At 36.5% G+C, this 13,263-nt stretch overlaps 1 protein-coding gene across 1 annotated transcript in view; it reads left to right on the forward strand.

Annotated features, from left to right (window-relative positions):
• The window catches only part of LOC115216467, a 26,968-nt gene continuing 13,705 nt past the window's right edge, over positions 1 to 13,263 (forward strand). Inside the window, exons 1-4 of the mRNA XM_029785830.2 lie at positions 1 to 151; positions 3,997 to 4,130; positions 10,459 to 10,598; positions 12,567 to 12,740. Coding sequence (XP_029641690.1) covers positions 4,061 to 4,130; positions 10,459 to 10,598; positions 12,567 to 12,740 — 384 coding nt within the window. The 5' untranslated portion in view covers positions 1 to 151; positions 3,997 to 4,060. The remainder of the gene's footprint in view (positions 152 to 3,996; positions 4,131 to 10,458; positions 10,599 to 12,566; positions 12,741 to 13,263) is intronic.

Genomic DNA, 13,263 nt, shown 5'->3' on the forward strand with positions numbered 1-13,263 from the left:
GCTTTCTATTCAGCCCGGAACACTTTGGCGGTAAAAATGGATGGATTGTTTGAAATGCCCAGAATTTGAATCTGATCTGCGGCATTTCCTCTTATTGAAGCAAACTTTCTTCAGCCGATCTCTTATGGTACTCCTGGAATTCGGTACTTTGGTTGGTGATTTTTGATTTCTCCTTCAATTTCTATTAAGTTATTCTATTCATTTAACGATTAATTCCAGTTAACACTTTGAAAATCTCAGTCGTTTGCAGTCGTCTGTTTAATGTTATTGTCTCTTTCAGATTTTGGATTTTTGCCAGTTAATATTTATAATAGAAAATATATAATTTCACTGACATGCTTTCATTTTAATTGATATCTGTTACAATTCTATGCTTGTAAATTATAGATGTTTATTCAAAACATTCGTACGGATCCTAACCCAGTAATATAACCACCCATTAAGAAACGTTAAATGACCCTTAACTAATTTACTATTCCAAACAAACTGTAATGGTCTCTTACAAAAACCTTGAATGAATACAATAAACTATCCAACAGGCGCCTGAACGAAATGTACGCATGTGAAAAACTCAATATCGGGGGAGTGGATCCATCATTAACTAAGAATAATTAAACTCTGATATATGTATTGAGTGTTTTTCTACCGTTTATATATGTGTGTTTAGCTACAATCCCTAGGTATATATATATATATATAAATAACTGGTTTTCTGATTTCGATTATTCGACCCAGTCATACTGGAATCACCGCAACTTGAGGTAATTTTAGTCTGTCATATCGGCCCCAGTACTTCTTTCAGCCTGGTACTTATCGTTCTCTGTCGAATGGCTGAGCTATCTTTTTACATAAATAAGCTGTAGAACACTGCGCCTGTATTATATTTCAAGTCACGACATTTTAAAATAAGCTGTGTGTAGTTATACGAAAGTTACCGACATATATTTCATCTTGTGAGCCAGCAAGGGAGCCTCTACTTGGTCACTCATTCTACTAGAAATTACAGCCAAATCTCTTTTAAATCGTTCCCTAGTGTTTTGAAAATATATGGGTACTGAATAATGTCCTGGTTATACATGATAGATGGTCACGGTTGGAATGCTTTTTTAATTATAGATCTGTTTGATCGGGACTGGTCTAGGGTTAAACGAATAATAACCAAATATAGTACTATTATTTGTATTTATGTGTCTATGAGGGTTACTAAGTGGTTAATAGACATAGTGACCTAATAACACTCTATCATCTTAAAAATGAATGCATTAGATATATGTAGTTTTAGTTACAATATGTCGGAATAGAAGATATAATGGTTACCAGAAACATCTATTATAGGTTTTCCTGGATCTGGCTTAACCTGGTACTAATTTGCTCAATCAGGACTGAGCTGGGACTAAACTTTATTTTGTTCCTGATATATGTAATAGTGTGACCGTCCCAGCAGGTTGCTGTGTTATTAAAAACTTGGATTTTCAACTCAATGGTTCAAAGTTCAATTGCAACTGTCTGATACTAGGGTCTTATTCAATAGCTTGGTATTACGGAAACCAATTGTTGTGTGTTAGATTTAATCCATTATCTTGTTTAGTACTACTACCATATGGCCTTTGAAGACCTTTATCAGGGTCCTCTCTGTTTCATTAATTTTGGGTCATGTCTGATGTGAGGATAACTACCTCCTACCTTTTACAGAGGCTTTGATTAACTCCTTAAAAAAAAGACCTTTTCCCTCCACTTTCGTTTTCCTACAATCTTCATAATAACACTGTTATTAGGAATGGCATGAAAACCATAATGATATACACTATTTATGTATGTGGAGGCACATGGCTTAGTGGTTAGAGTTTTATACTCAAGATTGTAAGATGGTGGTTTCAATTCCTGGATTGGGCGATGTGTTGTGTTCTTGAATAAAACAAAACATTTCACAGTCCACTCAGCTGACAAAAATGAGTAATCTTGCAAACAGACCAGCATCCTGTCCAGGGAAGAATATATACGCCAGAGAACGCAGGAAACTGATCCCAGGCTCCTTACAGAGTAATGTAGACTAACCATATTTATGTATACAAAACTGGTGGCCCGTTTTTAAGATGATAGTGTTATTTGGTCACTATACCTAGTAAGTTAAGTAACCACTTAGTAACCCTCATAGACATGTAAATACAAATAATAGTACTATAATTGGTTAGTGTTTATTTAACCTTAGACCAGCCCCGATCAAGCAGACCTATAATTAAAAAGGCATTCCGACCGTGATCATATATCTTGTATAACCAGGACATTATTCAGTATCCTTACATTTTCAAAACACTAGGGAACGATTTAAAAGAGATTTGGCTGTAATTTCTAGTAGAATGAGTGACCAAGTAGAGGCTCCCTTGCCGACTCACAAGAAGAAATATTATGTCGGTAACGTTCATATAAACCCACATAACTTATTTTAAAATGTCGTGACTTGAAATATACAGGCGCAGGCATTGTTGGTGGTTGTTTATAATTGCATGGTCCCAGCTTTGACTAAAGGCATGGGTTTCCTACTATAATTGCAGCTCAGAATAATTTATCAATTTCATACAAAAATTCATCATCAACCTGGCATTAATTGGATGGTTTGACAGGATCTGATGGCTCCAAACACTACGTCATACTCCAGTGTCTGCTTTTGGTATGGTTTTTACAGTTGAATGCCCTTCCTGGCTCCAACCAGTTTATAGTGTGTATTGAGTGCTTTTCTAGTAAAATTGCTCTGCAGCTCACAAGACTATTACAGCTGGTGTGGGTGGTGCAGCTTTATGCTGGGGATTGAGGTATGAGAGAAGGGAGTGGGGGTAGAGCTGGTTCTTATAGAAGAGCTACATATCTACTCGTTTACAGGAGAGAATGAAAATGTATCTAGTTCTGTGAAGAGATAAATAGGGGTGAGCAATATGGTGTCCAGGTAGTGCCTCAAAGTACAATGTGAGCAGAAGTTAGTGGGAACAGAAACTAGGAGTGTAGGTGGAGGTTCTGTAGTGGTGGTGGTGGTGGGGGTGACGAGATATGGGAAGTGGGGAGGCCACATATATATATGTACACATTTGTTGATATTGTGGACAAAATATTTAGTGGCATTTTGTCAGTCTTTATGTTCTGAGTTCAAATTATGCCAAGATTGGAAGGTGGAGAGCTGGCTGAATCGTTACTACGCTGGACAAAATGCTTAGCGGCATTTCTTCTGACCTTATGCTCTGAGGTCGATCTTGCTTTTCATCCTTTCAGGTCTGATAAAATAAATACCCCCAAAATTGCTGGCCTTGTGCCAAAATTTGAAACCAATATTATGTGTGACTGTTTTATTAGTGTTTATTTGTATTAGGTTAACGTTTTTATAAATACCGTCTTTTTAAGTAATGTTCTGCACCATCAGGCCCTATCCATATGATTCCTAAAATTTAATTTATGTGTGTATTTGTTACAATGTTAAATTTCATTTTATATGTACATAGTCTTTTTATCTAGTTTTTGTATGTTTTAGTGATCTATATCTACAGGTTTGTCAGATGAGTGATCATTGTCAAATCAGGAAGGATAGATTGATAAGACTTATACGGGACATGAGTGAGCAACTCAGCTTACCATGGCTTTTGGAAACTTTTTTCCACACTCACAGTTGCTGAAGCATGGAACAAACTACTTTCATCAGTTATTAGTTGCCGATACATTGCATTCTTTAAAACCTCCATGCTTCCTGAAATTTGCCAACACTACTTCTGATACCCCCCACCCCCAGTCCGTATGTATGCACATGTGTATATCATGAATCATACAATGTTCACTTTCCTGGCTTTTGTATGTAATTCTGTGTATTGTTCATGCACCTTTGATGAGTTGTAGTGCACCTGAACACTATGCACAGTAATTTCATTATTATTATTATATTATTTAATACATTTTCAAGATTTTTCTACTACTTGAGAATATTTATAATATCTTAACTTTTTTTTTTTATTGTAGCTTGCTGTTGAAATCACCAAGTTGGTGTGGACCACTTCTGAAAAACAAGACACAGCAAACAATAATGAAAAGGAACAAAATTGTGAAGGACAATCACTCTCATTCATGTGTCCCAAGTGGAACTAAACAATTAGGTGAGCTGTTATATTCTATCAAGATATCTAGTGGAAGCATGTAGCTTAATGGTTAGGGTATTTGGCTCATGGTCATAAGGTCATGAGTTTGATTCTCAGTGGCGCATTGTGTCCTTGAGCAAGACACTTTATTTCACATTGCTCCAATTCACTCAGCTGGCAATTCAAAGGACCAGCCTTGTCGCATTCTGTGCCACACTGATCTCTCTTAGAACTATGTTAAGGGCAGGCTATTGTGTTGATCAGATCAACTGGGACACATTTCATTGTAACCGACAGAGTGCCAGTAATCAAGATACCTTTTGCAGTCACAGTCATATTTCTAAGAAAGTAATTTTCAAAGTTTGTATACTGCTTTTTGGCTGTAGTAAATAGGTAAGACTGAGAGGCAACTGGATTAAAAATTTTACATGCAGCTTGCTCTGCCTGACACATGAGCCACTCCATACAACATAGCCTGTCTGACAGCCATGTTGTACATTATATAATATATCCTCATACTGCACCCTATCAGAAGTTAGTGAGAAAGCCTTTACAAGGTTACTTAACCTGCTAGAAATTGCAGTCACATTTTCCTAGTCGCAACCTGTTGGTTTGGGAAAGGAAAGAAAACATTGAATAATGTAGACCTAGATACTCCTAAATAAATTGGTTAATCATAGTTAAAATACATTTGATCAGGATTGACCTGGGGTAAATAACAATATACTCTGTCTTAGAGCCATACTGCATTCTCTACAATCTATCTTGTCTGGTAGCCATGTTACAACCCTACAACATGTCATTTCTGATAGCCATACTGCACCTTGTACAACAAATCCTGTATGAATGCTACACAGTAAACCATACAGTGATTCTCTTCCTTTTATTTAAATTTGCATATGTTAAGTGGATCTGAACCATCTTCCTGTTTTAACCCTTTCGTTACTATATTTCTGACCAAAAAACACCCCTCATGAGTTTCAATTAAATTCTAAAATAATCATGAATTTAGACTAGTTTCATTAAGCAACTATAACTTTTTTACTTATGAACATATTAATGTGATATTTGGAACATAATTGAAGAAAGGGTTCTTAATCAATTCCATTGCATAATTGTTGTCTCAAAGTGACTCTAATTACAGGTAAATCCAGGTAAACTGAGCAAAAGGTAAAAATATTAAAATTTTGTTTAAACATTACCATAGAAATTTAGTCCTCAGCTAATATTTAATTGAGGTATGCAACAAAATTTTGATATGGAAGAATTGTGCACATCACTAGATTATCAGTTGAATTTAATGCACAGAAGAACAGGTGTACCATAAAGGTAAAATAAACTGAAATATTAGAATTTGTTTTTGAAGAAAACTAAAAAATTAAATACAACTGAATGAAATATACTCACACACATACACAGGAACATATATAATAAAGATTTACAATAGAAATTAAATCAAAACTTGTCACTCACCTTACAGGCAAATTAAAATTACAGGTAAATTAAAATAAAAAGTTAAAACTAAGTAAATTTGAAAAATATTTATACAATTTAATTATACATATATACAAACAATATTTACACTATATTTCTTTCATGGAAAGTTGTAAAACATCCCACTCTACATACTGCAACCTGGCAGAATGCACATTGGAAGGACGTTTCAACTGGCCGTCCACTGGGAGTTTTTCTTTTTTGATATAGACATTCACGGCACTGCCTTTTGCGACCCCCGATTTTTTCTAATTTATGTAGATCGGCTGAACTCAGAGAAATATCTCTCTGGCAGGCTTTGCTTTTCCTTCCTGCATTTATTTTTTTTGAGGAATATCCTGCCTTCAACTTAATTGCTACATCTGCCCGGAACTGCAGATGGTCGCACCGCTTGCGAACCCCTCCTGATTTGGTATATAATATAAATGCATTTACAATGCTCATGTTTGTTATATACCAAACCAGGTATCGCCACCATTTATTACCCGGTCTACCAACCGGATAATAACTCATCATCTGGTTCATCCGATCCACACCGCCCATGTACTTGTTGTAATCGAGGTTCACAAACGGAGTGCCATTTTCATCTACACATGGTTGTGCACTGGTAGATAGAAAATTTATCTGCCTCTTATCTCTGTATGCGGTCGCTAGCAGATTTCCTTTCTGCCGTTGGATTATTTCACCTTTTTTTTTTTATTTTGCTTTTTTTATATCCAACTGCAGCCCTTTTCTACTAGCAATTACTGTAGAACACGTATACGTTGCCACAGCTTCTAAATCCTCCGCAAGTTTGACCGAACTGAAAAATCGGTCAAAAAATAATATATGGCCCTGGTTATGGTATGGAAGTGATAAATTCCAGACCACATCGTACCCTAGGCCATGCTGACTTACATAATTGTCTCTTTTCCCTGTATAAAAGTTAAATCCACAGCAGTACCCAGTATTTGATTCACATATCTTCCAAACTTTAATCCCCCATTTTGTGGGCTTTCCTGGCATATACTGCCGAAAACGTACTCGGCCTTTATAGCCCACCATACCCTCATCGACGGATAAATACCTTCCAGGGTTATAAAATTTTTCGTAGGCATTTTGAACACCGTCAATGAGGGGTCTTATTTTAAATAAGGGATCAAAGTTTGGTTCTCCACGTACGGGGGTACTGCTAGTGTCTCTCACATGTAAATACTGGCTCAGTTTTACAAATCTTATACGGGTCATAATGCTGGAAACACAATGATCCCCAAAAAGTTCCTGGTTGCTCCAGTAATTCGTTATTCTGGGCAATTGCCTTATGCCCATAATAATATTTATGGCAAAAAATGCCCGCATTTCTTTTACAGTTGTTGGGTACCACAAGCTGTCTTTTTTCCGTGTTTGTTTACTTTCTGCGTAACGGTTTGTCTCCGCAGTTATAGCTTCAAACAAGCATACAGGAAAAAGAAGAAAAAAAAAGTCGATTGGTCTCGCTTCCTCAGAAAGACTATGGGTAGGCCCTGGCTCCCCAGAAAAATCGTCAATCGACACCTTTTTTAATTTTTTACTCCATTCTGGTGTAAATTTATCCTTTGTATCGCCGCTTTCACTTTCTGATGAATCGCTTTCAGTCTCTGATGAATCGCTTTCGGATATTGAAACATCCGATTCAAATTCATCCACCACGTGCTTTTTTGCTTCATTCGTTCTTCTCGAAATCTCCAGATCTTCTCTTGAAAAACCTTCAAATTCGGAGTCACTGCTTGATAGCATAAAACAGATCTCCATTTTGAAAGTTGATAAAAATTTGGAAAAAAATCTCCAAAAATTCGCAGAGTTCAAATATCACGCCAAACAATGTCGGATACAATAACTCAAGTGTTAGCAAAGTGAAATCACGTGTTTTAACGAGTGTACCAACGAGATTTGGGTTCAAATTTACATTTAAATAACAATAGGTTCTCACGGCCGGCTGTGGCCGGGTTAGTAACATAAACCAAAAAATTCAGCGGCCGGGTATGGCCGGGTTAGTAACGAAAGGGTTAAAGCAATGTCTTTAGTAACAGCAGCATTACTGAACTAGAATTTATTGAACAAGACACTGTCCTGGCTTAGATATTTTCTTTAGGGTTCAAATCATACGAAAGACAGCTTAACTCTTCATTCTTTAAATGTTAATAAAAAGAAACTACTGTGCTGGAGTCACACGAAAATCACCATCCAAAGTGGCGATGCCAGTGCCCCCTGAGTGGCTCCCATGCCAGTGGCACGTAACAAGTACCATCCGAACACATTCGATACCATTGCCTGCTGACTGGTTCCATGCTGGTGGCACGTAAAAAGCATCCACTACACTCTCGGAGTGGTTGGCATTGGGAAGGGCATCCAGCTGTAGAAACCTTGCCAAATTGGATTGGATTGGAGCCTGCTGCAGCCTACTGGCTTGCCAGTCCTCAGTCAAACCGTCCAACTCATGCCAGCATGGAAAGCGGACGTTAAACGATGATGATGGCTGTTGTCAAGCTTAGACAATAGCTAGCTGCGTTGGAGTTTTAAGGTCACCTCCAAATCTGCATAGGCAAGTAAGAGGATTGCAGTATTTTCTCTATTGTTTCTTACATAAACATGCAGGAGATAGGGGAGATGGGAATTGTATACATCAGGCTGCACCAGACTCCAGTCTGATATATATATATATATATATATATATATCATCATCATCATCATCATCGTTTAACGTCCGATATATATATATATGATAGGCTTCTTTCAGTTTCTGTCTACTAAATCCACTCACTAGGATTTGGTTGGTCCGAGGCTATAGTAGGTCAGAAAACAGCACAGCTCCCATGACTTCAGGAAACATTTTTACACGCTGAGAGTTGCTGAAGCATAGAACTAACTGCCGGCGTCAGTTGTTAGTTGTCAGACCACTGCATCCTTCAAAACTTCCATGCTTTCTGAGATTCACCAACACTACACCTGATTTTCTCCCCTCCATACACACACAAGCATGTATCTGACTTATACATTGTTCGCTTTCCAGGCATTTGTACATTACTGCATATACTCTATACGCACTTTCTGACAAGTTGTGGTGCACCTGAGCACTGTATACAATAATTTCATTTTTATTATTATATTAAGACACTTATCCAAGGTGCCACGGAGTGGAACTGAACCCAGAACCATGAGGTTGGGAGGCAAGCTTCTTACAACACAGCCACGTCTTTTTTTTTTTTTTGTATTTAAATTTATTGAATTAAAAAAAAGAAACTTGTATCTTTTGTACCTTGAACTTTATTATTTAAGTAATGTTTCTATATTACTCAAAACAAAAATGTTAATTTAAAATGAAACACAAATAACTCTTTGTTGTGACATTGGATTGTATGTTTATGGTTGCTTTTTATCTCCATTGTTTATGAATGGAGAGATTATATAGTGGGACATTGAGGTTAACAATCAGTTCACACTGAAAGCTGCGATCAGGTGATACAGAGCAAAGATTCTCATTCAGTTACAAGTTGTTCAATAAATTGATAGAACTCTTATTCAACATTATGTGACCTCTAATTTATTTATTTCTCAAAATTGAACCTTGAATTATCTATAGATGTCAACACTAGACATTTCGTCAGGATCTTTTTTTATAATTTTTCTCTACAGTTTCACTTGAATTCATTTAATAATAGGTTTCCATGCTGGTGTTACATAAAAAGTATGCAGAATACTCTGTAAAGTGGTTGGCTTTAGGAAGGGCATCTAGCTGTAGATACCTTGCCAGAAAAGACAATTGGAGCCTGGTGCAGCTCTCCAGCTTGTCAACTCCTATTTTCTTTTTTTTAAGCCTAGTACTTATCCTATTGGTGTCTTTTGCCAAACCGCTAAGTTACGGAGACATCAACACAGACTCACACATAGATATATACATATATATATATACGATGGTTTCTTTCAGTTTCCATCTACTAAGTCTGATCATAAGGCTTTGGTCAGCCTGAAGTTATAGTATAAAACACTTGCCCAAGGTGCCATGTAGTGGGACTGGACCTGAAACAATGTGGTTGGGAAACAAGCTTCTTACCATACAGCCACACCTTCACCTATGGTATGATTTGAGGGAGATTTTGCTGCATGAAGGAAAGTAGCAGATGAATAGAGATGGGGATAGAAGTAAATGCAGTAAATGGTGACCACAGGTGGTAGTATGGTCAATGGTGAATATCACTTAAGAGGATATGAAGGAAATGGAGTGGGTTGGGAGGGAATAAGTAGCAGCACAGATGATACGAATGTGTGGGGTGTGCAAGAGAGATGCACAGTGCGAGAGATTAGGTCAGAGGTACATAGGAATGAAAATAGTGAGTGATGAACAAAAGTTCTGGGAGCTGTTGTTTGGCAGCATGAAAGGGCATACAGAGTAAAGGGGCATTCTGTGGAAAGTAAGGTGTGTATGATATGATACTGAAAATGCATCATACATTCTGCCTTTCACTCTAAGAGAGAAACCCTTTGTTACCAATAGAGGTAATAGCTCTCTGAACTTGTTCCAGCCAAATCTTATTTTAGCAACTATACTTTCTGAACTCTTTTCTCTTTTACTAATTCTCTTACCTAGATGTCCTAGGCAACAACCTATTAACCACCTCTAAGGATCCTCTTGAACCTTAGAGAAAATCTGTTTCCTGTGTATTCTTATTGTATATTGTTTCTGTGCATCTACCACACAAAAAAAATCTACTTTTGCTGTTAACCTTCTTGTGATTCCACTGCACCTCTTATATGTCCACAGTTTGCACTGGGTACATCATAGGGAATTCTGCCATTTATGTCCATTTAGAAGTTTCTAACTTTATTTTGATTCCAGCTGCAGGTGAAAGTTGTCTAAATAGCAGAAGAAAGCTTGACTTCAAAAACAAACTTCCACTTGATGGTAAAAGGATTTATCTTGACTTAAGAGGATTAAAACAGAGGAATGTTGAAGAAAGTTTGAGCAAATTTGGAGCAGTAAGTATATCTAACTTGATATGTTGAATTTCACTCAATCTCCATCTTTATGTGAATTGAAATATACTCAGTGTGTGTGTGTGTATATACATGTTGGAATTCAGTATATGTGGGTTTCAATTATATTAGTGTATGTCTGTTAGAATTCATTCAGTCTTTTCTTGTATCTATATTGAAAGTTGCTTTATGTGTATATGTGGAATGTCTACATGTGTTGTAGACTTACCAGTTCATTTGTCTACAGTACAAATTAAAAGGCCTTCATTATCATCCTATTTAAGTTCTCTCCCAAAACCATTCTTGGATGGCTCTCTTATAATCCCATGTCATCTTAAAGAAGAATACCTTGGGGTTTTTTTTTCAACATAGATTGGATACATTTTATCATTACACTGCTATTAGAGAGGTTGCCTGCAGCAGCCAGACTAAAATATTCCTCTCTACCTATTTGCCATTATGGTAAAAATATTTTTACCTCCAATTTGTGTGCTTATATATACAAGATTCTATATGTGCTACATGTGTTGAATTGTTTTAAACAGTGTATACATGTAAGAATTAACAATAGTGATGGCATTTCCTCTTCAATTTTAAGGGATATGTCACAGTTACTCTTAGCTATTCTTATATAAAGAACATATTCATTTCAGTTCTATATTTAAGAGGTGAGGAATTATGTACATTATTTACATTTGATGGATATTTGTCCTCATCTTGTTTGTTGTTAACACAATGTTTCGCCTGATATACCCTCCAACCTTCATCGGGTGTTTTGGGGAAATTTCGAACCTGGGTTCTCATTCTTACGGTATTTTTCAATGTTATTATCATTATTATTATTATTTAGAATCTTGGGGTTAGTAGCCTGTGCTCTTAACCACTGTGCCATATGCATTTGAAAAACAAGCTAGTTTTTATAAAAAAAATTTTTTAATTAAAAATTTAAAAAAAATTTTTTTTTTTAAATTGCCCACGGGCATATGGCGTAGTGGTTAAGAGTGCAGGCTACTAACCCCAAGATTCCAAGTTTGATTCCAGGCAGTGACCTGAATAATAATAATAATAATAATAATAATATCAAAAAATACCTTAGGAATGAGAACCCAGGTTCAAAATTTCCCAAGACACCTGATGAAGGCTGGAGGGTATATCAGCCGAAACATTGTGTTAACAACAAGCAAGATGAGGACAAATATCTATCAAATGTAAATAATGTAAACATATTCATTTTTTTTTTCTTTTTTGGCAGTTTTTCCATGTTAGCTTGGGTTAAACAAATATATATTATTTGAGGCATTATTTTTGCAGCTGGATGCCCTTCTTGTCACTAGCCTTTAGCTGTTTTTTCAAGTAAGGGAGCCTTCAGTCCACCTGTGTTAAAAAGCACTATGTCCTGGACAATTTGGTGACAGGGAAATGTCAGCATCGCTCTGCGCTTAGCTTAGAAGAGTTTTTGGAGAAGTACAGAATGTAAACATTCACAAAGACATGTGTATGCATGCACACACAAACACATTGAATTTAGTACTTCCAGTTTGATATTTTATCAGTCTCTAATCCGTTGGTCAATAATATAGAGGGACATGAAACCTTTTTTTAGACTTGTGTAAATAGCACACACACATGACTTCGTCTTTTGTTTCCATCTTCTAAATTCCCTTAAAAAATACTATCCATTTGAGTTTATAGTGCAATATACTTAACGAGGATACTCAAAACCATGTGGTTGTAATGGGAACTTGTTAATCATACAGCCTGCTCATTCCTATACACTTCTATATCCATATATGTGTGCCTGTGTAGTTACATTTAATTTTATAATGATTCTATACTTATAGCATTTATGTGTATAGATATCTTAGTGGGTTGGCTACCATACAGCCAGCTGATAAGTTAGTTCGTATTGTGTGTATGATAGCAGTTCGTATGTCTGGAGATGTGTATATATTTTTTTACTTTTTCTTTCAGATCATTGAGAAATTCCTCAGCAAAGAGATCCATTACTTTGTTACTGATCAGTCAAAAGTAAAAGAGAAAAATGATGATCCAAATACCTCAGGAAGTCCAAGTGTCTATATGTCAAGCCCATTCAACAGTGGCCAAACTCCATCCCCTTCAACTTTTGACAAAAAGGCTCTCTCGGTATGTCTGTTTGTCTTGCATCCACATCTCTCTCATAGAGATGACTTTGTAATCTCTTGTCATCTGTTATTATTCTATCTTTCTGTTATCATTTCCTGGCCTGTGCAAGCATTTAGGTGGTGGTGGTGGTGGTTATAATAATCCTTTCTACTATATGCACAAGACTTGAAATTTTGGGAGACGGGGCAAGCGAATTACATCAGTTCCAGTGCATAACTGGTACTTATCTTATCGACCCCAAAAGGATGAAAAGCAAAGTCGACTTTGCTGGAATTTGAACTCAGAACATAAGGATGGATGAAATTTTGCTAAACATTTCACCTGGTGCATTAACAATTCTGCCAGCTCACCACCTTAATAATAATAATAAAGGTTTCAAATTCTGACACAAGGCCAGCAATTTTGGAGGAGGGATATGTTGATTACATCACCACCAGTGCTCAACTGGTACTTATTTTATCAACCCCCGAAAGGATGACAGGCAAAGTCAAACTCAGCAGAATTTGAATTCAGAACATAAGGA

The sequence above is a fragment of the Octopus sinensis genome, linkage group LG10 (genome assembly GCF_006345805.1).
Source record: "Octopus sinensis linkage group LG10, ASM634580v1, whole genome shotgun sequence".
NCBI lineage: Eukaryota > Metazoa > Mollusca > Cephalopoda > Octopoda > Octopodidae > Octopus > Octopus sinensis.